At 30.9% G+C, this 21,945-nt stretch overlaps 4 protein-coding genes across 4 annotated transcripts; all 4 read left to right on the top strand.

Moving 5' to 3' along the window:
• The first annotated feature begins 4,541 nt into the window (after positions 1 to 4,541).
• On the top strand, positions 4,542 to 5,732 carry LOC146945677 (chitinase 2-like). The gene has a single exon (XM_085743978.1). It carries the CDS (start codon positions 4,661 to 4,663, stop codon positions 5,594 to 5,596), a length of 936 nt encoding a protein of 311 aa, XP_085600104.1. The 5' UTR covers positions 4,542 to 4,660; the 3' UTR covers positions 5,597 to 5,732.
• A 3,728-nt stretch (positions 5,733 to 9,460) lies between these two features.
• LOC146945676 (chitinase 2-like) lies at positions 9,461 to 10,661 on the top strand. The gene has a single exon (XM_085743977.1). It carries the CDS (start codon positions 9,562 to 9,564, stop codon positions 10,495 to 10,497), a length of 936 nt encoding a protein of 311 aa, XP_085600103.1. The 5' UTR covers positions 9,461 to 9,561; the 3' UTR covers positions 10,498 to 10,661.
• A 3,721-nt stretch (positions 10,662 to 14,382) lies between these two features.
• On the top strand, positions 14,383 to 15,710 carry LOC146945675 (chitinase 2-like). The gene has a single exon (XM_085743975.1). It carries the CDS (start codon positions 14,497 to 14,499, stop codon positions 15,430 to 15,432), a length of 936 nt encoding a protein of 311 aa, XP_085600101.1. The 5' UTR covers positions 14,383 to 14,496; the 3' UTR covers positions 15,433 to 15,710.
• A 3,598-nt stretch (positions 15,711 to 19,308) lies between these two features.
• Positions 19,309 to 20,545, top strand: LOC146945674 (chitinase 2-like). The gene has a single exon (XM_085743974.1). The coding sequence runs from the start codon at positions 19,424 to 19,426 to the stop codon at positions 20,357 to 20,359; it is 936 nt and encodes a 311-aa protein (XP_085600100.1). The 5' UTR covers positions 19,309 to 19,423; the 3' UTR covers positions 20,360 to 20,545.
• The last annotated feature ends 1,400 nt before the right edge of the window (positions 20,546 to 21,945 follow it).

Here is a 21,945-nt window from a genome sequence, read left to right as displayed (position 1 = left end):
ATTCTATATGGTGCTAAGACCACTCAAATATGGTGTTTCCACCATTCTAACCTTTAAGTTCTCCAAACTTTCAATATGGTACTACGACCACTCAAATATGGTGATACCACCATTTCTCCTCAAATAGAAAAATATTTAAATAATTTATATACTGTTAAGATCATTCATAATTCCGACGGGACATTATTATTACGAAAGGGACTATGATCTTAATAGTACTCATTATTCCGAAGGGACTTAGTGTAACATCCCAGACTATTTTCAGGATTGCCGACTAACCCCACAAACCAACACAAGTCTTTTCAGCATGCTTTGTCCTCACTCACATGCTTACCGGGAAACTTCCCGGTAGGTCACCCATCCTAGTACTACTCCAAGCCAAGCACGCTTAACTGTGGTGTTCTTATGGAATGGGCTACCGAAAAGAAGATGCATCTTGTTGATATGGGTAGTACCTAACAATTCTTATAAGCCTTCCTTCAACCATGTAATCCCATACCTACACGGCCTCCGGATCCCTCTCATTCTGATGTGATTCGGTTCCTCTTATTAACGTGGGGTCATCCTTACGGATAGTGTCCGTTCCAACCGGCGGGATATCGAAAGCCACGTCGTGGGTGTTACATGCTTACCAGCTTCCGCCTGGTTCGTCCCCGAACCACACCGTACTGGGAGAGGTCTGCTCTGATACCATTTTGTAACATCCCAGACTGCTTTCAGGATTGCCGACTAACCCCATAAACCAACACAAGTCTTTTCAGCATGCTTTGTCCTCACTCACATGCTTACCGGGAAACTTCCCGGTAGGTCACCCATCCTAGTACTACTCCAAGCCAAGCATGCTTAACTGTGGAGTTCTTATGGAATGGGCTACCGAAAAGAAGATGCATCTTGTTGATATGGATAGTACCTAACAATTCTTATAAGCCTTCCTTCAACCATGTAGTCCCATACCTACACGGCCTCCGGATCCCTCTCATTCCGATGTGATTCGGTTCCTCTTATTAACGTGGGGTCATCCTTACGGATAGTGTCCGTTCCAACTGGCGGGAACCTTTCGTATCCAACTGGCGGGATATCAAAAGCCACGTCGTGGGTGTTACACTTAGATTATTGAAGGGACTATGAACTTAAGACCACTCTTAATTCCGAAGGGACATTAAACCGAAAAGGGACTATGGTCTTAAGAACACTCTTAATTCCGAAGGGACAGAAAGGAGTAGAAGCAGAAGAAACTCGTTAACATAAGTCGGAGGGAGAAGAGAGAAACCGCATAGGAAGCATCAACTGTGCGATTTGGTGTGTTTTTAGAACTTAGTGGAGTCCTCTATGTATATAGAGATTCTGTAACTGTTTTAGCACAAATTGCGACAACAGTTACTCTTAATGGATAAAGTTAAAATGAAGTTTATCCATTAATCAGTTCAACAACACTTGTGGATAGGATCAAAAGAAACAAATCCACAAAAGTGGAGGAAATAAACTATTAGATTTGAATGAAGGAAATATAAGAAATTCAATTAAATTCTTATTCTTATCACAACCACCATAAGCTAAATTTATGGGAAGTGATATCCTTGAATAAAAATAATAATTACTATTATTTTTATTATTATTAAGTATTTAAAATTAAATACCGCAATTTAAACACTACTAATGTGTGTGTTCTATTTTATGTGGGACCCCCACACTCTATTTTTTCAATTCACACAACATTAGATCAAAGTATGATTACTTGGTGTTTAATCTTCCAATTTATTTTCCAACATCACACTAATGTTCCAACAATTTCTTTAGAGTTTCAATTTTTTTTCTTCCTCAACGTGCTCGACAAATATAAAAAAATATTGACACGTAAAAAATAACAATGTCTGAAAACGCACTACCGTCATTGAAACTCACAATATCAAAATGAATGTATTTTTTTTATTGAACATAATATATTAAACTTTGATATAAAAAAATTATATTAAACATATTTTTCAATTATTAAAAAAAAGATTTCAATATTATACATTTAATAATAGTTGTGATGATGGTTTAAAGTGGTGTTTCCTAGAGCTAGGGGCTGATGACTTAAAATCCGGTGATAATAAAGACAAGAGCACTTGGATGAGATGGTAAGCAATCTTTTTTTTCCTCAAACAACCATGATGTGAACATAAAAAGTTTTTAATTTTTAATGAAAGACTAATAGTAACACAAAATTATTTATATCTTAAGTTAATAGATTTAATTCCCTAACAACCATAATGTGAACACAAAAAGTTCTTAATGAAAGGCTAGTCATAATACAAAATTATTTATATATTAAGTTATTGACATTGTTTTAGTATATTATCTAGTCAATATATACTTAGGATTCAGTTTTCTCTAGTTGTGGGTCGTGATTTTGGATTCATATTTTTTTTTGGAGATATGCCGATTATCTTTCCGCAACGGTGGTTGCGCTTCGTGGTCTGCAGATACCGTTCCATTCTTGTTGTATCCTTTGGGCTGGAGAGTTTGGGTTGGTTTTGTTTCTACTTTATCTTCAGTTGTGGTAACTTGTCTGGCTTCGTGTGTGTTCGTGGCAGATCTATCGCATTTAGGCACTTAATCTGTTTTAGCACGATATACTCCGTTTGAGTGGTACCATAGGTCGGATCTAATACCCCAACTTTTTGTATCTCTTTCGTTTTATTTAATATATAACTTTACTTTTGTTTAAACAAAATGTCAATCTACTTAGGACAAATTACAAGTTCCATAAAAAGGTATAATTGACTAATAAGCAAAATATAACATAACTAGAAGTTTGTTCCTAAAGAAATGATCAATGCATTTGAAAAGGAACAAATATAAAGAGACTGTAAAAAAGCTCAAGACGATAATTTATTTAAGAAAGAAAGTAGCGGTATTTTTTTAATTAGCAAAAAGCAATCAAGTGATTGAACTAAATTTGTTAATGAACTCCCCTTGTGATGAATTGTTTGGTACATTCCGAGTTCGTTTCCAATAAAGAACATTATTTGACAAAACTTTACGTACCTTGCAGCCAAACTCTAGATTTCTTAGATTCATTGCCTCATATAATTGAAGGGTCAACACAGAAAGAAAAAAAAAATAGCAACAAGTCCTTTTCTTTAGTAAAGCAAAAAGTCCTTCCAATTGAATATAATTTTTTGCTAAAAATATATAGAGTGGATTCATTCATCCCCATTTCCAATTTAGAATTATGTTATGCATTATATCCATAATATCTAATTCCCCTAACAACCATAGTGTGAATATAATGAGTACATGATGTGTAAGACTAATTCATAAATAATTTTTTTTAAATTATTGATATCATTCTAATCTCTTAATTAATTAGTCAAATAACTTGAATATATTTTCTTTTTATTTGAAAAGAAAAACATAATCCGAAAACATAAACTCATAAAAAAAAAAAATTAGAGCCTTTGAGCTGATAGCTCGCGAATAGGAATATGTCATTTCTAAAATCAGGAATCTGAGTTCAAATCATCGTCGAGACAACTGTAAAACTACCGTTATTGTGTTTTTTTTTTGTAAAATAATTTATCCGTCTCTAAATTTTTATCTATACTATATATAAAGAAAACAACCCCTTTCAAAAAAATTTGGGCTGACTTTTTCTTTCCAAAAATACCCTCAATTTTGAATACAAATAACACATGTAACAAATAGATAAGAATAAATTTAAATATTAAAAAAAAGTAACAAACACGATATGAATATATATATATATATATATATATATATATATATATATATTGTTTTTTTCCTTTATCATTTAAAAAGTGTAACAAACTAGATGAATATATTTATACTTACTTTTTCATTGTCCCCAATTATACCCTTAAACAACCTTTTCTATAATAAAGATCGTTGTTGGTGTCATTAAAAAAAAAGAATTTAGATTATATTTTTTTTGTTATAATCATGATTAGTTTGCTTTGTTATAACTTGAAAGCAACAAACATTTATATTTTTAGTATTAATCCAAATCAAAATTTCATAAAAAAAACACCGTTAATAATTTTCAAACGTTAGCGTAATAAAAAAAGCGGAAAGACGGTGCCTGTCTTTTCGCTAGTATTTATAAAAAAAAAGTACAAATTCGTATATAGATTTATACATTGTTATAATAGTGAAAGAAGCACAAGACGTCATGATCTGATTCGAACCTCATCTCCTCTACTCGTATGTGAGATTTAAGTGGTTATTGTTGTATTTTTCTATACTGAAAAAATTTGCAACAATTGAAAACATACTTAATGTTGAATTTTTTTTCTTGTTTGCTCGCTGATTTGTTTACAAAATAGTTCTAATATTCCATGACCAAATACTTGATTTAATAGAATGCAAATATATATAGACTTAATTAAAATACCAATAATAGGCATACAAAGACATCCCCTAGTGTTCCTAATAAAAATTAGAAAAAAAAGACTTCGTATAGTCAATATTTAATTAGAAGTAGTTGCATATATATACATTATTAAATTGAGTTTGCAGGCTTATAAAAAGGCATACCAAGAGTTTGGAATTCCAACACAAACCAATCAAACCCACCAACGAAAATCAATTAATAAGTTTGTTGCATTTGTCTATCTATCAATTTTTTCCATTTTCCATATTTTCATTTTCGATCACAATGTCTGATCACTCTCACAATATCAATGCCGTTTTGAGGCCAACAATTTTTCGAGAATACATTGGCGTGAAGGATGACCCAGAAACTTTAGATGATTTTCCTGTTAATATCATCAATGATGATGTCAATCAATTCCACTTCATTCTAGGCTTCGCCACTGAGGTGTATAAAGATGGAAAAGGAACGGGACATTTCGTTCGCGATTGGAACTTTGATTACTTCAGCCCAGAAAAAGTGTTCAAACACAAGAAAGAACATAAGAATATGAAGGTTATGATAACTATCGGAGGCCATGGCACTAAATATCCATTCAATCCTAAGGAGAAAAAGGTATGGATTTTCAATGCCATAAGCTCGATCAGACATATCATTCAAGACTATGAGAACTACCTTGTCAATGATGATTCTGGTAGCTGCCACTGCACTAGCATAATTGATGGTATTGATATTAACTATGAGTATATCGATTCTAGTGTGACTGGGGCTGACTTCTCCAACTGCATTGGACAAGTTATTAAACATCTCAAGAAGGATAAGCATGTATCCAAATCCATGGAATATGTGTCCATTGCTCCGACAGAGCTCCTCCAAGCCCACTACCACAAATTGTTTTGGGACCACAAAATGGATATCAACTATGTTGACTACAAGTTCTACAATCAAACTATATCCTCAAAGGATGAGTTTGATGATCTCTACAATCAACTAATAACGGATTACGGTGAGCTTAAACTTTTGGCAGGTGTTAGTACCGATCCAGCTGATACTAAGATGAACCGAGAGGTGTTCATTGAGGGCGTCACAAGACTGATCAACAGCAAATCACTCCTTGGACTTTTTGTTTGGAGTGCTAATGACTCTGCCAACCCACCGAGCAATGACATCGAGCCTTACATCTTGGAGGAAATGCTACAAGATCTCCTTACCAATAATTGATTACTAGCTACATGAATAGCTAATAATTAATATTTTATTTTTCGATCGGGTCATTTATCACGTATTATATATAATATAATATGTTACATATTCTAAATAAGACCCATGATCATGTGTGTGATTTTATTTAGTACTACTGCATGTGTGTGTTGTGCTTGGCACAACTTTTTTTTTTTTTTTTGTATCAATATTATGCTGTGATTGAATTTGAATGAATATCTTTTGTCAATGTGTCCGAGTGAAAAAACTAATTCTTATGTTGTGATATTATATTTATCTATGACTCTATTTAGATATACAGGTTGATAAAAAGAAGCAAAATGTAGTTTTAATTTCTACATAGCCTCTTAGTTCACCTATTCTCCCAAAACCTTAGTGATAAAAATAATTAACTACAAGCAAATTGAAGATGCAATGTTTTTTGTCCCGATTCACTAATAGATTTATATTTCGTCCAGCCCCTAATTCCTATAATGATTTTTCTGTTTTTTTAAGCAATAGAATGATTTTTCAGTGATTACTTTTCTTTAAAAAAGAAAATAAGAGAATTAGTTGAAATAACAAAAGAACTACTTTTCTTTTATAAAAATAAATGTTTTCTCTTGCGATTTTAAGTGCGATTAGGGTATTGTTCACTTGCCACCTTAACTTTCTTCTTAGCTCGGTAACCTAACCTACCACCAATGTTTCCCACCGTTCTTCGCTGATCATCATGCAACCAGTCCTCATACGTTAGCATTGCCTCACTGAAAACTTACCTACCTCTCAGATCATATAAAAAACACGACCAAAACTGCGCCAAGAACAAAAAACCCTAGTTTTGAAGGTCCATCCATCAGGAGATCAAAAATATCATTGAAAGCCACCATGCTACCAAATTCTTGAATAGGACATATGTTCACATGATGGTTGTTAGGGGAATTAATCATTTGAAGGACAAACATATGTGTATTTCATTATGTGATTTTGTTTTTACTTAAAGTTTACATTTTTTTTATTATAATAAATATTGAGAATATCTAATAATTTTTTTTTAGGCCTGGTAGGTTTTAAATACCTCTAATATGATTTAAATTTAGGCCCGGTAGGTTTTTTTAGTTTTATGTTTGAAATTTACAAAATTCAAGTATAATTTTTTTAGAGTTTCAATTTTTTTTCTTCCTCAACGTGCTCGACAAATATAAAAAAAATATTGACACGTAAAAATAACAATGTCTGAAAACGCACTACCGTCATTGAAGCTCACAATATCAAAATGAATGTATTTTTTTTTTTGTTGAACATAATATATTAAACTTTGATATAAAAAAATTATATTAAACATATTTTTCAATTATTAAAAAAAAGATTTCAATATTATACATTTAATAATAGTTGTGATGATGGTTTAAAGTGGTGTTTCCTAGAGCTAGGGGCTGATGACTTAAAATCCGGTGATAATAAAGCCAAGAGCACTTGGATGAGATTGTAAGCAATCTTTTTTTTCCTCAAACAACCATGATGTGAACATAAAAAGTTTTTAATGAAAGACTAATAGTAACACAAAATTAGTTATATCTTAAGTTAATAGATTTAATTCCCTAACAACCATAATGTGAACATAAAAAGTTCTTAATGAAAGGCTAGTCATAATACAAAATTATTTATATATTAAGTTATTGACATTGTTTTAGTATATTATCTAGTCAATATACTTAGGATTCAGTTTTCTCTAGTTGTGGGTCGTGATTTTGGATTCAATTTTTTTTTGAGATATGCCGATCTTTCCGCAACGGTGGTTGCGCTTCGTGGTCTGCAGGTACCGTTCCATTCTTGTTGTATCCTTTGGGCCAGAGAGTTTGGGTTGGTTTTGTTTCTACTTTATCTTCAGTTGTGGTAACTTGTCTGGCTTCGTGTGTGTTCGTGGCAGCTCTATCGCATTTAGTCACTTAATCTGTTTTAGCACGATATACGCCGTTTGAGTGGTACCATGGGTCGGATCTAATACCCCAACTTTTTGTATCTCTTTCGTTTTATTTAATATATAACTTTACTTTTGTTTAAACAAAATGTAAATCTACTTAGGACAAATTACAAGTTCCATAAAAAGGTATAATTGACTCATAAGCAAAATATAACATAACTAGAAGTTTGTTCCTAAAGAAATGATCAATGCATTTGAAAAGGAACAAATATAAAGAGAGTGTAAAAAAGCTCAAGACGATAATTTATTTAAGAAAGAAAGTAGCGGTATTTTTTTAATTAGCAAAAAGCAATCAAGTGATTGAACTAAATTTGTTAATGAACTCCCCTTGTGATGAATTGTTTGGTACATTCCGAGTTCGTTTCCAATAAAGAACATTATTTGACAAAACTTTACGTACCTTGCAGCCGAACTCTAGATTTCGTAGATTCATTTCCCCATATAATTGAAGGGTCAACACAGAAAGAAAAAAAAAATTAGCAACAAGTCCTTTTCTTTAGTATAGTAAAAAGTCCTTCCAATTGATTATAATTTTTTGCTAAAAATATATAGAGTGGATTCATTCTTCCCCTTTTCCAATTTAGAATTATGTTATGCATTATATCCATAATATCTAATTCCCCTAACAACCATAGTGTGAATATAATGAGTACATGATGTGTAAGACTAATTCATAAATATTTTTTTTAAATTATTGATATCATTCTAATCTCTTAATTAATTAGTCAAATAACTTGAATATATTTTCTTTTTATTTGAAAAGAAAAACATAATCCTAAAACATAAACTCATAAAAAAAAATTAGAGCCTTTGAGCTGATAGCTCGCGAATAGGAATATGTCATTTCTAAAATCAGGAATCTGAGTTCAAATCATCGTCGAGACAACTGTAAAACTACCGTTATTGTGTTTTTTTTTGTAAAATAATTTATCCGTCTCTAAATTTTTATCTATACTATATATAAAGAAAACAACCCCTTTCAAAAAATTTGGGCTGACTTTTTCTTTCCAAAAATACCCTCAATTTTGAATACAAATAACACATGTAACAAATAGATAAGAATAAATTTAAATATTAAAAAAAAGTAACAAACACGATATGAATATATATATATATATATATTGTTTTTTTCCTTTATCATTTAAAAAGTGTAACAAACTAGATGAATATATTTATACTTACTTTTTCTTTGTCCCCAATTATACCCTTAAACAACCTTTTCTATAATAAAGATCGTTGTTGGTGTCATTAAAAAAAAGAATTTAGATTATATTTTTTTTGTTATAATCATGATTAGTTTGCTTTGTTATAACTTGAAAGCAACAAACATTTATATTTTTAGTATTAATCCAAATCAAAATTTCATAAAAAAAACACCGTTAATAATTTTCAAACGTTAGCGTAATAAAAAAAGCGGAAAGACGGTGCCTGTCTTTTCGCTAGTATTTATAAAAAAAAAAGTACAAATTCATATATAGATTTATACATTGTTATAATAGTGAAAGAAGCACACGTCATGATCTGATTCGAACCTCATCTCCTCTACTCGTATGTGAGATTTACGTGGTTATTGTTGTATTTTTCTATACTGAAAAAATTTGCAACAATTGAAAACATACTTAATGTTGAATTTTTTTTTTCTTGTTTGCTAGCTGATTTGTTTACAAAATAGTTCTAATATTCCATGACCAAATACTTGATTTAATAGAATGCAAAGATATATAGACTTAATTAAAATACCAATAATAGGCATACAAAGACATCCCCTAGTGTTCCTAATAAAAATTAAAAAAAAGACTTCGTATAGTCTATATTTAATTAGAAGTAGTTGCGTATATATACATTATTAAATTGAGTTTGCAGGCTTATAAAAAGGCATACCAAGAGTTTGAAATTCCAACACAAACCAATCAAACCCACCAACGAAAATCAATTAATAAGTTTGTTGCATTTGTCTATCTATCAATTTTTTCCATTTTCCATATTTTCATTTTCGATCACAATGTCTGATCACTCTCACAATATCAATGCCGTTTTGAGGCGAACAATTTTTCGAGAATACATTGGCGTGAAGGATGACCCAGAAACTTTAGATGATTTTCCTGTTAATATCATCAATGATGATGTCAATCAATTCCACTTCATTCTAGGCTTCGCCACTGAGGTGTATAAAGATGGAAAAGGAACGGGACATTTCGTTCGCGATTGGAACTTTGATTACTTCAGCCCAGAAAAAGTGTTCAAACACAAGAAAGAACATAAGAATATGAAGGTTATGATAACTATCGGAGGCCATGGCACTAAATATCCATTCAATCCTAAGGAGAAAAAGGTATGGATTTTCAATGCCATAAGCTCGATCAGACATATCATTCAAGACTATGAGAACTACCTTGTCAATGATGATTCTGGTAGCTGCCACTGCACTAGCATAATTGATGGTATTGATATTAACTATGAGTATATCGATTCTAGTGTGACTGGGGCTGACTTCTCCAACTGCATTGGACAAGTTATTAAACATCTCAAGAAGGATAAGCATGTATCCAAATCCATGGAATATGTGTCCATTGCTCCGACAGAGCTCCTCCAAGCCCACTACCACAAATTGTTTTGGGACCACAAAATGGATATCAACTATGTTGACTACAAGTTCTACAATCAAACTATATCCTCAAAGGATGAGTTTGATGATCTCTACAATCAACTAATAACGGATTACGGTGAGCTTAAACTTTTGGCAGGTGTTAGTACCGATCCAGCTGATACTAAGATGAACCGAGAGGTGTTCATTGAGGGCGTCACAAGACTGATCAACAGCAAATCACTCCTTGGACTTTTTGTTTGGAGTGCTAATGACTCTGCCAACCCACCGAGCAATGACATCGAGCCTTACATCTTGGAGGAAATGCTACAAGATCTCCTTACCAATAATTGATTACTAGCTACATGAATAGCTAATAGTTAATATTTTATTTTTCGATCGGGTCATTTATCACGTATTATATATAATATAATATGTTACATATTCTAAATAAGACCCATGATCATGTGTGTGATTTTATTTAGTACTACTGCATGTGTGTGTTGTGCTTGTCACAATTTTTTTTTTTTTTTGTATCAATATTATGCTGTGATTGAATTTGAATGAATATCTTTTGTCATTGTGTCCGAGTGAAAAAACTAATTCTTATGTTGTGATATTATATTTATCTATGACTCTATTTAGATATACAGGTTGATAAAAAGAAGCAAAATGTAGTTTTCTACATAGCCTCTTAGTTATTTGTTCACCTATTCTCCCAAAACCTTAGTGATAAAAATAATTAACTACAAGCAAATTGAAGATGCAATGTTTTTTGTCCCGATTCACTAATAAATTTATATTTCGTCCAGCCCCTAATTCCTATAATGATTTTTCTGTTTTTTTAAGCAATAGAATGATTTTTCAGTGATTACTTTTCTTTAAAAAAGAAAATAAGAGAATTAGTTGAAATAACAAAAGAACTACTTTTCTTTTATAAAAATAAATGTTTTCTCTTGCGATTTTAAGTGCGATTAGGGTATTGTTCACTTGCCACCTTAACTTTCTTCTTAGCTAGGTAACCTAACCTACCACCAATGTTTCCCACCGTTCTTCGCTGATCATCATGCAACCAGTCCTCATACGTTAGCATTGCCTCACTGAAAACTTACCTACCTCTCAGATCATATAAAAAACACGACCAAAACTGCGCCAAGAACAAAAAACCCTAGTTTTGAAGGTCCATCCATCAGGAGATCAAAAATATCATTGAAAGCCACCATGCTACCAAATTCTTGAATAGGACATATGTTCACATGATGGTTGTTAGGGGAATTAATCATTTGAAGGACAAACATATGTGTATTTCATTATGTGATTTTGTTTTTACTTAAAGTTTACATTTTTTTTATTATAATAAATATTGAGAATATCTAATAATTTTTTTTTTAGGCCTGGTAGGTTTTAAATACCTCTAATATGATTTAAATTTAGGCCCGGTAGGTTTTTTTAGTTTTATGTTTGAAATTTACAAAATTCAAGTATAATTTCTTTAGAGTTTCAATTTTTTTTCTTCCTCAACATGCTCGACAAATATAAAAAAAATATTGACACGCAAAAATAACAATGTCTGAAAACGCACTACCGTCATTGAAGCTCACAATATCAAAATGAATGTATTTTTTTTTGTTGAACATAATATATTAAACTTTGATATAAAAAAATTATATTAAACATATTTTTCAATTATTAAAAAAAAGATTTCAATATTATACATTTAATAATAGTTGTGATGATGGTTTAAAGTGGTGTTTCCTAGAGCTAGGGGCTGATGACTTAAAATCCGGTGATAATAAAGCCAAGAGCACTTGGATGAGATTGTAAGCAATCTTTTTTTTCCTCAAACAACCATGATGTGAACATAAAAAGTTTTTAATGAAAGACTAATAGTAACACAAAATTAGTTATATCTTAAGTTAATAGATTTAATTCCCTAACAACCATAATGTGAACATAAAAAGTTCTTAATGAAAGGCTAGTCATAATACAAAATTATTTATATATTAAGTTATTGACATTGTTTTAGTATATTATCTAGTCAATATACTTAGGATTCAGTTTTCTCTAGTTGTGGGTCGTGATTTTGGATTCAATTTTTTTTTGAGATATGCCGATCTTTCCGCAACGGTGGTTGCGCTTCGTGGTCTGCAGGTACCGTTCCATTCTTGTTGTATCCTTTGGGCCGGAGAGTTTGGGTTGGTTTTGTTTCTACTTTATCTTCAGTTGTGGTAACTTGTCTGGCTTCGTGTGTGTTCGTGGCAGCTCTATCGCATTTAGTCACTTAATCTGTTTTAGCACGATATACTCCGTTTGAGTGGTACCATGGGTCGGATCTAATACCCCAACTTTTTGTATCTCTTTCGTTTTATTTAATATATAACTTTACTTTTGTTTAAACAAAATGTAAATCTACTTAGGACAAATTACAAGTTCCATAAAAAGGTATAATTGACTCATAAGCAAAATATAACATAACTAGAAGTTTGTTCCTAAAGAAATGATCAATGCATTTGAAAAGGAACAAATATAAAGAGAGTGTAAAAAAGCTCAACACGATAATTTATTTAAGAAAGAAAGTAGCGGTATTTTTTTAATTAGCAAAAAGCAATCAAGTGATTGAACTAAATTTGTTAATGAACTCCCCTTGTGATGAATTGTTTGGTACATTCCGAGTTCGTTTCCAATAAAGAACATTATTTGACAAAACTTTACGTACCTTGCAGCCGAACTCTAGATTTCGTAGATTCATTTCCCCATATAATTGAAGGGTCAACACAGAAAGAAAAAAAAAATTAGCAACAAGTCCTTTTCTTTAGTATAGTAAAAAGTCCTTCCAATTGATTATAATTTTTTGCTAAAAATATATAGAGTGGATTCATTCTTCCCCTTTTCCAATTTAGAATTATGTTATGCATTATATCCATAATATCTAATTCCCCTAACAACCATAGTGTGAATATAATGAGTACATGATGTGTAAGACTAATTCATAAATATTTTTTTTAAATTATTGATATCATTCTAATCTCTTAATTAATTAGTCAAATAACTTGAATATATTTTCTTTTTATTTGAAAAGAAAAATATAATCCTAAAACATAAACTCATAAAAAAAAATTAGAGCCTTTGAGCTGATAGCTCGCGAATAGGAATATGTCATTTCTAAAATCAGGAATCTGAGTTCAAATCATCGTTGAGACAACTGTAAAACTACCGTTATTGTGTTTTTTTTTTTGTAAAATAATTTATCCATCTCTAAATTTTTATCTATACTATATATAAAGAAAACAACCCCTTTCAAAAAATTTGGGCTGACTTTTTCTTTCCAAAAATACCCTCAATTTTGAATACAAATAACACATGTAACAAATAGATAAGAATAAATTTAAATATTAAAAAAAAGTAACAAACACGATATGAATATATATATATATATATATATATATATATATATATATATATATATATATTGTTTTTTTCCTTTATCATTTAAAAAGTGTAACAAACTAGATGAATATATTTATACTTACTTTTTCATTGTCCCCAATTATACCCTTAAACAACCTTTTCTATAATAAAGATCGTTGTTGGTGTCATTAAAAAAAAGAATTTAGATTATATTTTTTTTGTTATAATCATGATTAGTTTGCTTTGTTATAACTTGAAAGCAACAAACATTTATATTTTTAGTATTAATCCAAATCAAAATTTCATAAAAAAAACACCGTTAATAATTTTCAAACGTTAGCGTAATAAAAAAAGCGGAAAGACGGTGCCTGTCTTTTCGCTAGTATTTATAAAAAAAAAAAGTACAAATTCGTATATAGATTTATACATTGTTATAATAGTGAAAGAAGCACAAGACGTCATGATCTGATTCGAACCTCATCTCCTCTGCTCGTATGTGAGATTTAAGTGGTTATTGTTGTATTTTTCTATACTGAAAAAATTTGCAACAATTGAAAACATACTTAATGTTGAATTTTTTTTCTTGTTTGCTCGCTGATTTGTTTACAAAATAGTTCTAATATTCCATGACCAAATACTTGATTTAATAGAATGCAAATATATATAGACTTAATTAAAATACCAATAATAGGCATACAAAGACATCCCCTAGTGTTCCTAATAAAAATTAAAAAAAAAGACTTCGTATAGTCTATATTTAATTAGAAGTAGTTGCATATATATACATTATTAAATTGAGTTTGCAGCCTTATAAAAAGGCATACCAAGAGTTTGGAATTCCAACACAAACCAATCAAACCCACCAACGAAAATCAATTAATAAGTTTGTTGCATTTGTCTATCTATCAATTTTTTCCATTTTCCATATTTTCATTTTCGATCACAATGTCTGATCACTCTCACAATATCAATGCCGTTTTGAGGCCAACAATTTTTCGAGAATACATTGGCGTGAAGGATGACCCAGAAACTTTAGATGATTTTCCTGTTAATATCATCAATGATGATGTCAATCAATTCCACTTCATTCTAGGCTTCGCCACTGAGGTGTATAAAGATGGAAAAGGAACGGGACATTTCGTTCGCGATTGGAACTTTGATTACTTCAGCCCAGAAAAAGTGTTCAAACACAAGAAAGAACATAAGAATATGAAGGTTATGATAACTATCGGAGGCCATGGCACTAAATATCCATTCAATCCTAAGGAGAAAAAGGTATGGATTTTCAATGCCATAAGCTCGATCAGACATATCATTCAAGACTATGAGAACTACCTTTTCAATGATGATTCTGGTAGCTGCCACTGCACTAGCATAATTGATGGTATTGATATTAACTATGAGTATATCGATTCTAGTGTGACTGGGGCTGACTTCTCCAACTGCATTGGACAAGTTATTAAACATCTCAAGAAGGATAAGCATGTATCCAAATCCATGGAATATGTGTCCATTGCTCCGACAGAGCTCCTCCAAGCCCACTACCACAAATTGTTTTGGGACCACAAAATGGATATCAACTATGTTGACTACAAGTTCTACAATCAAACTATATCCTCAAAGGATGAGTTTGATGATCTCTACAATCAACTAATAACGGATTACGGTGAGCTTAAACTTTTGGCAGGTGTTAGTACCGATCCAGCTGATACTAAGATGAACCGAGAGGTGTTCATTGAGGGCGTCACAAGACTGATCAACAGCAAATCACTCCTTGGACTTTTTGTTTGGAGTGCTAATGACTCTGCCAACCCACCGAGCAATGACATCGAGCCTTACATCTTGGAGGAAATGCTACAAGATCTCCTTACCAATAATTGATTACTAGCTACATGAATAGCTAATAATTAATATTTTATTTTTCGATCGGGTCATTTATCACGTATTATATATAATATAATATGTTACATATTCTAAATAAGACCCATGATCAAGTGTGTGATTTTATTTAGTACTACTGCATGTGTGTGTTGTGCTTGGCACAACTTTTTTTTTTTTTTTTTTGTATCAATATTATGCTGTGATTGAATTTGAATGAATATCTTTTGTCATTGTGTCCGAGTGAAAAAACTAATTCTTATGTTGTGATATTATATTTATCTATGACTCTATTTAGATATACAGGTTGATAAAAAGAAGCAAAATGTAGTTTTCTACATAGCCTCTTAGTTATTAGTTCACCTATTCTCCCAAAACCTTAGTGATAAAAATAATTAACTACAAGCAAATTGAAGATGCAATGTTTTTTGTCCCGATTCACTAATAAATTTATATTTCGTCCAGCCCCTAATTTCTATAATGATTTTTCTGTTTTTTTAAGCAATAGAATGATTTTTCAGTGATTACTTTTCTTTAAAAAAGAAAATAAGAGAATTAGTTGAAATAAGAGAATTAGTTGAAATAACAAAAGAACTACTTTTCTTTTATAAAAATAAATGTTTTCTCTTGCGATTTTAAGTGCGATTAGGGTATTCTTCACTTGCCACCTTAACTTTCTTCTTAGCTAGGTAACCTAACCTACCACCAATGTTTCCCACCGTTCTTCGTTGATCATCATGCAACCAGTCCTCATACGTTAGCATTGCCTCACTGAAAACTTACCTACCTCTCAGATCATATAAAAAACACGACCAAAACTGCGCCAAGAACAAAAAACCCTAGTTTTGAAGGTCCATCCATCAGGAGATCAAAAATATCATTGAAAGCCACCATGCTACCAAATTCTTGAATAGGACATATGTTCACATGATGGTTGTTAGGGGAATTAATCATTTGAAGGACAAACATATGTGTATTTCATTATGTGATTTTGTTTTTACTTAAAGTTTACATTTTTTTTATTATAATAAATATTGAGAATATCTAATAATTTTTTTTTTAGGCCTGGTAGGTTTTAAATACCTCTAATATGATTTAAATTTAGGCCCGGTAGGTTTTTTTTAGTTTTATGTTTGAAATTTACAAAATTCAAGTATAATTTCTTTAGAGTTTCAATTTTTTTTCTTCCTCAACGTGCTCGACAAATATAAAAAAAAATATTGACACGTAAAAATAACAATGTCTGAAAACGCACTACCGTCATTGAAGCTCACAATATCAAAATGAATGTATTGTTTTTTGTTGAACATAATATATTAAACTTTGATATAAAAAAATTATATTAAACATATTTTTCAATTATTAAAAAAAAGATTTCAATATTATACATTTAATAATAGTTGTGATGATGGTTTAAAGTGGTGTTTCCTAGAGCTAGGGGCTGATGACTTAAAATCCGGTGATAATAAAGCCAAGAGCACTTGGATGAGATTGTAAGCAATCTTTTTTTTCCTCAAACAACCATGATGTGAACATAAAAAGTTTTTAATGAAAGACTAATAGTAACACAAAATTAGTTATATCTTAAGTTAATAGATTTAATTCCCTAACAACCATAATGTGAACATAAAAAGTTCTTAATGAAAGGCTAGTCATAATACAAAATTATTTATATATTAAGTTATTGACATTGTTTTAGTATATTATCTAGTCAATATACTTAGGATTCAGTTTTCTCTAGTTGTGGGTCGTGATTTTGGATTCAATTTTTTTTTGAGATATGCCGATCTTTCCGCAACGGTGGTTGCGCTTCGTGGTCTGCAGGTACCGTTCCATTCTTGTTGTATCCTTTGGGCCGGAGAGTTTGGGTTGGTTTTGTTTCTACTTTATCTTCAGTTGTGGTAACTTGTCTGGCTTCGTGTGTGTTCGTGGCAGCTCTATCGCATTTAGTCACTTAATCTGTTTTAGCACGATATACTCCGTTTGAGTGGTACCATGGGTCGGATCTAATACCCCAACTTTTTGTATCTCTTTCGTTTTATTTAATATATAACTTTACTTTTGTTTAAACAAAATGTAAATCTACTTAGGACAAATTACAAGTTCCATAAAAAGGTATAATTGACTCATAAGCAAAATATAACATAACTAGAAGTTTGTTCCTAAAGAAATGATCAATGCATTTGAAAAGGAACAAATATAAAGAGAGTGTAAAAAAGCTCAAGACGATAATTTATTTAAGAAAGAAAGTAGCGGTATTTTTTTAATTAGCAAAAAGCAATCAAGTGATTGAACTAAATTTGTTAATGAACTCCCCTTGTGATGAATTGTTTGGTACATTCCGAGTTCGTTTCCAATAAAGAACATTATTTGACAAAACTTTACGTACCTTGCAGCCGAACTCTAGATTTCGTAGATTCATTTCCCCATATAATTGAAGGGTCAACACAGAAAGAAAAAAAAAATTAGCAACAAGTCCTTTTCTTTAGTATAGTAAAAAGTCCTTCCAATTGATTATAATTTTTGGCTAAAAATAGATAGAGTGGATTCATTCTTCCCCTTTTCCAATTTAGAATTATGTTATGCATTATATCCATAATATCTAATTCCCCTAACAACCATAGTGTGAATATAATGAGTACATGATGTGTAAGACTAATTCATAAATATTTTTTTTAAATTATTGATATCATTCTAATCTCTTAATTAATTAGTCAAATAACTTGAATATATTTTCTTTTTATTTGAAAAGAAAAACATAATCCTAAAACATAAACTCATAAAAAAAAAATTAGAGCCTTTGAGCTGATAGCTCGCGAATAGGAATATGTCATTTCTAAAATCAGGAATCTGAGTTCAAATCATCGTCGAGACAACTGTAAAACTACCGTTATTGTGTTTTTTTTTTGTAAAATAATTTATCCGTCTCTAAATTTTTATCTATACTATATATAAAGAAAACAACCCCTTTCAAAAAATTTGGGCTGACTTTTTCTTTCCAAAAATACCCTCAATTTTGAATACAAATAACACATGTAACAAATAGATAAGAATAAATTTAAATATTAAAAAAAAGTAACAAACACGATATGAATATATATATATATATTGTTTTTTTCCTTTATCATTTAAAAAGTGTAACAAACTAGATGAATATATTTATACTTACTTTTTCATTGTCCCCAATTACACCCTTAAACAACTTTTTCTATAATAAAGATCGTTGTTGGTGTCATTAAAAAAAAGAATTTAAATTATATTTTTTTTGTTATAATCATGATTAGTTTGCTTTGTTATAACTTGAAAGCAACAAACATTTATATTTTTAGTATTAATCCAAATCAAAATTTCATAAAAAAAACACCGTTAATAATTTTCAAACGTTAGCGTAATAAAAAAAGCGGAAAGACGGTGCCTGTCTTTTCGCTAGTATTTATAAAAAAAAAAGTACAAATTCGTATATAGATTTATACATTGTTATAATAGTGAAAGAAGAACAAGACGTCATGATCTGATTCGAACCTCATCTCCTCTACTCGTATGTGAGATTTAAGTGGTTATTGTTGTATTTTTCTATACTGAAAAAATTTGCAACAATTGAAAACATACTTAATGTTGAATTTTTTTTCTTGTTTGCTCGCTGATTTGTTTACAAAATAGTTCTAATATTCCATGACCAAATACTTGATTTAATAGAATGCAAATATATATAGACTTAATTAAAATACCAATAATAGGCATACAAAGACATCCCCTAGTGTTCCTAATAAAAATTAAAAAAAAAAAAGACTTCGTATAGTCTATATTTAATTAGAAGTAGTTGCATATATATACATTATTAAATTGAGTTTGCAGGCTTATAAAAAGGCATACCAAGAGTTTGGAATTCCAACACAAACCAATCAAACCCACCAACGAAAATCAATTAATAAGTTTGTTGCATTTGTCTATCTATCAATTTTTTCCATTTTCCATATTTTCATTTTCGATCACAATGTCTGATCACTCTCACAATATCAATGCCGTTTTGAGGCCAACAATTTTTCGAGAATACATTGGCGTGAAGGATGACCCAGAAACTTTAGATGATTTTCCTGTTGAGATCATCAATGATGACGTCAATCAATTCCACTTCATTCTAGGCTTCGCCACTGAGGTGTATAAAGATGGAAAAGGAACGGGACATTTCGTTCGCGATTGGAACTTTGATTACTTCAGCCCAGAAAAAGTGTTCAAACACAAGAAAGAACATAAGAATATGAAGGTTATGATAACTATCGGAGGCCATGGCACTAAATATCCATTCAATCCTAAGGAGAAAAAGGTATGGATTTTCAATGCCATAAGCTCGATCAGACATATCATTCAAGACTATGAGAACTACCTTGTCAATGATGATTCTGGTAGCTGCCACTGCACTAGCATAATTGATGGTATTGATATTAACTATGAGTATATCGATTCTAGTGTGACTGGGGCTGACTTCTCCAACTGCATTGGACAAGTTATTAAACATCTCAAGAAGGATAAGCATGTATCCAAATCCATGGAATATGTGTCCATTGCTCCGACAGAGCTCCTCCAAGCCCACTACCACAAATTGTTTTGGGACCACAAAATGGATATCAACTATGTTGACTACAAGTTCTACAATCAAACTATATCCTCAAAGGATGAGTTTGATGATCTCTACAATCAACTAATAACGGATTACGGTGAGCTTAAACTTTTGGCAGGTGTTAGTACCGATCCAGCTGATACTAAGATGAACCGAGAGGTGTTCATTGAGGGCGTCACAAGACTGATCAACAGCAAATCACTCCTTGGACTTTTTGTTTGGAGTGCTAATGACTCTGCCAACCCACCGAGCAATGACATCGAGCCTTACATCTTGGAGGAAATACTACAAGATCTCCTTACCAATAATTGATTACTAGCTACATGAATAGCTAATAATTAATATTTTATTTTTCGATCGGGTCATTTATCACGTATTATATATAATATAATATGTTACATATTCTAAATAAGACCCATGATCATGTTTGTGATTTTATTTAGTACTACTGCATGTGTGTGTTGTGCTTGGCACAACTTTTTTTTTTTTTTTTGTATCAATGTTATGCTGTGATTGAATTTGAATGAATATCTTTTGTCATTGTGTCCGAGTGAAAAAACTAATTCTTATGTTGTGATATTATATTTATCTATGACTCTATTTAGATATATAGGTTGATAAAAAGAAGTAAAATGTAGTTTTCTACATAGCCTCTCCGTTATTAGTTCACCTATTCTCCCAAAACCTTAGTGATAAAAATAATTAACTACAAGCAAATTGAAGATGCAATGTTTTTTGTCCCGATTCACTAATAAATTTATATTTTGTCCAGCCCCTAATTCCTATAATGATTTTTCTGTTTTTTTTAAGCATTAGAATGATTTTTCAGTGATTACTTTTCTTTAAAAAAGAAAAGAAGAGAATTAGTTGAAAAAACAAAAGAACTACTTTTCTTTTATAAAAAATAAATGTTTTCTCTTGCGATTTTAAGTGCGATTAGGGTATTGTTCACTTGCCACCTTAACTTTCTTCTTAGCTAGGTAACCTAACCTACCACCAATGTTTCCCACCTTTCTTCGCTGATCATCATGCAACCAGTCCTCATACGTTAGCATTGCCTCACTGAAAACTTACCTACCTCTCAGATCATATAAAAAACACGACCAAAACTGCGCCAGGAACAAAAAACCCTAGTTTTGAAGGTCCATCAGGAGATCAAAAATATCATTGAAAGCCACCATGCTACCAAATTCTTGAATAGGACATATGTTCACATGATGGTTGTTAGGGGAATTAATCATTTGAAGGACAAACATATGTGTATTTCATTATGTGATTTTGTTTTTACTTAAAATTGACATTTTTTTTATTATAATAAATATTGAGAATATCTAATAATTTTTTTTTAGGCCTGGTAGGTTTTAAATACCTCTAATATGATTTAAATTTAGTCCCGGTAGGTTTTTTAGTTTTATGTTTGAAATTTACAAAATTCAAGTATAATTTCTTTAGAGTTTCAATTTTTTTCTTCCTCAACGTGCTCGACAAATATAAAAAAAATATTGACACGTAAAAATAACAATGTCTGAAAACGCACTACCGTCGTTGAAACTCACAATATTAAAATGAATGTATTTTTTTTATTGAACATAATATATTAAACTTCGATATAAAAAAATTATATTAAACATATTTTTCAATTATTAAAAAAAAGATTTCAATATTATACATTTAACAATAGTTGTGATGATTGTTTAAAGTGGTGTTTCCAAGAGCTAGAGGCTGATGACTTAAAATCCGGTGATAATAAAGCCAAGAGCACTTGGATGAGATGGTAAGCAATCTTTTTTTTCCTCAAACAACCATGATGTGAACATAAAAAGGTTTTAATGAAAGACTAATAGTAACACAAAATTATTTATATCTTAAGTTAATAGATTTAATTCCCTAACAACCAT

Source organism: Medicago sativa, chromosome 2, assembly GCF_051527215.1.
Source record: "Medicago sativa cultivar Bolivia chromosome 2, Bolivia_mono, whole genome shotgun sequence".
Classification (NCBI taxonomy): domain Eukaryota; kingdom Viridiplantae; phylum Streptophyta; class Magnoliopsida; order Fabales; family Fabaceae; genus Medicago; species Medicago sativa.
Note: the sequence above shows the minus strand (reverse complement) of the source record. Positions and strands in the feature narration are given on the sequence as shown.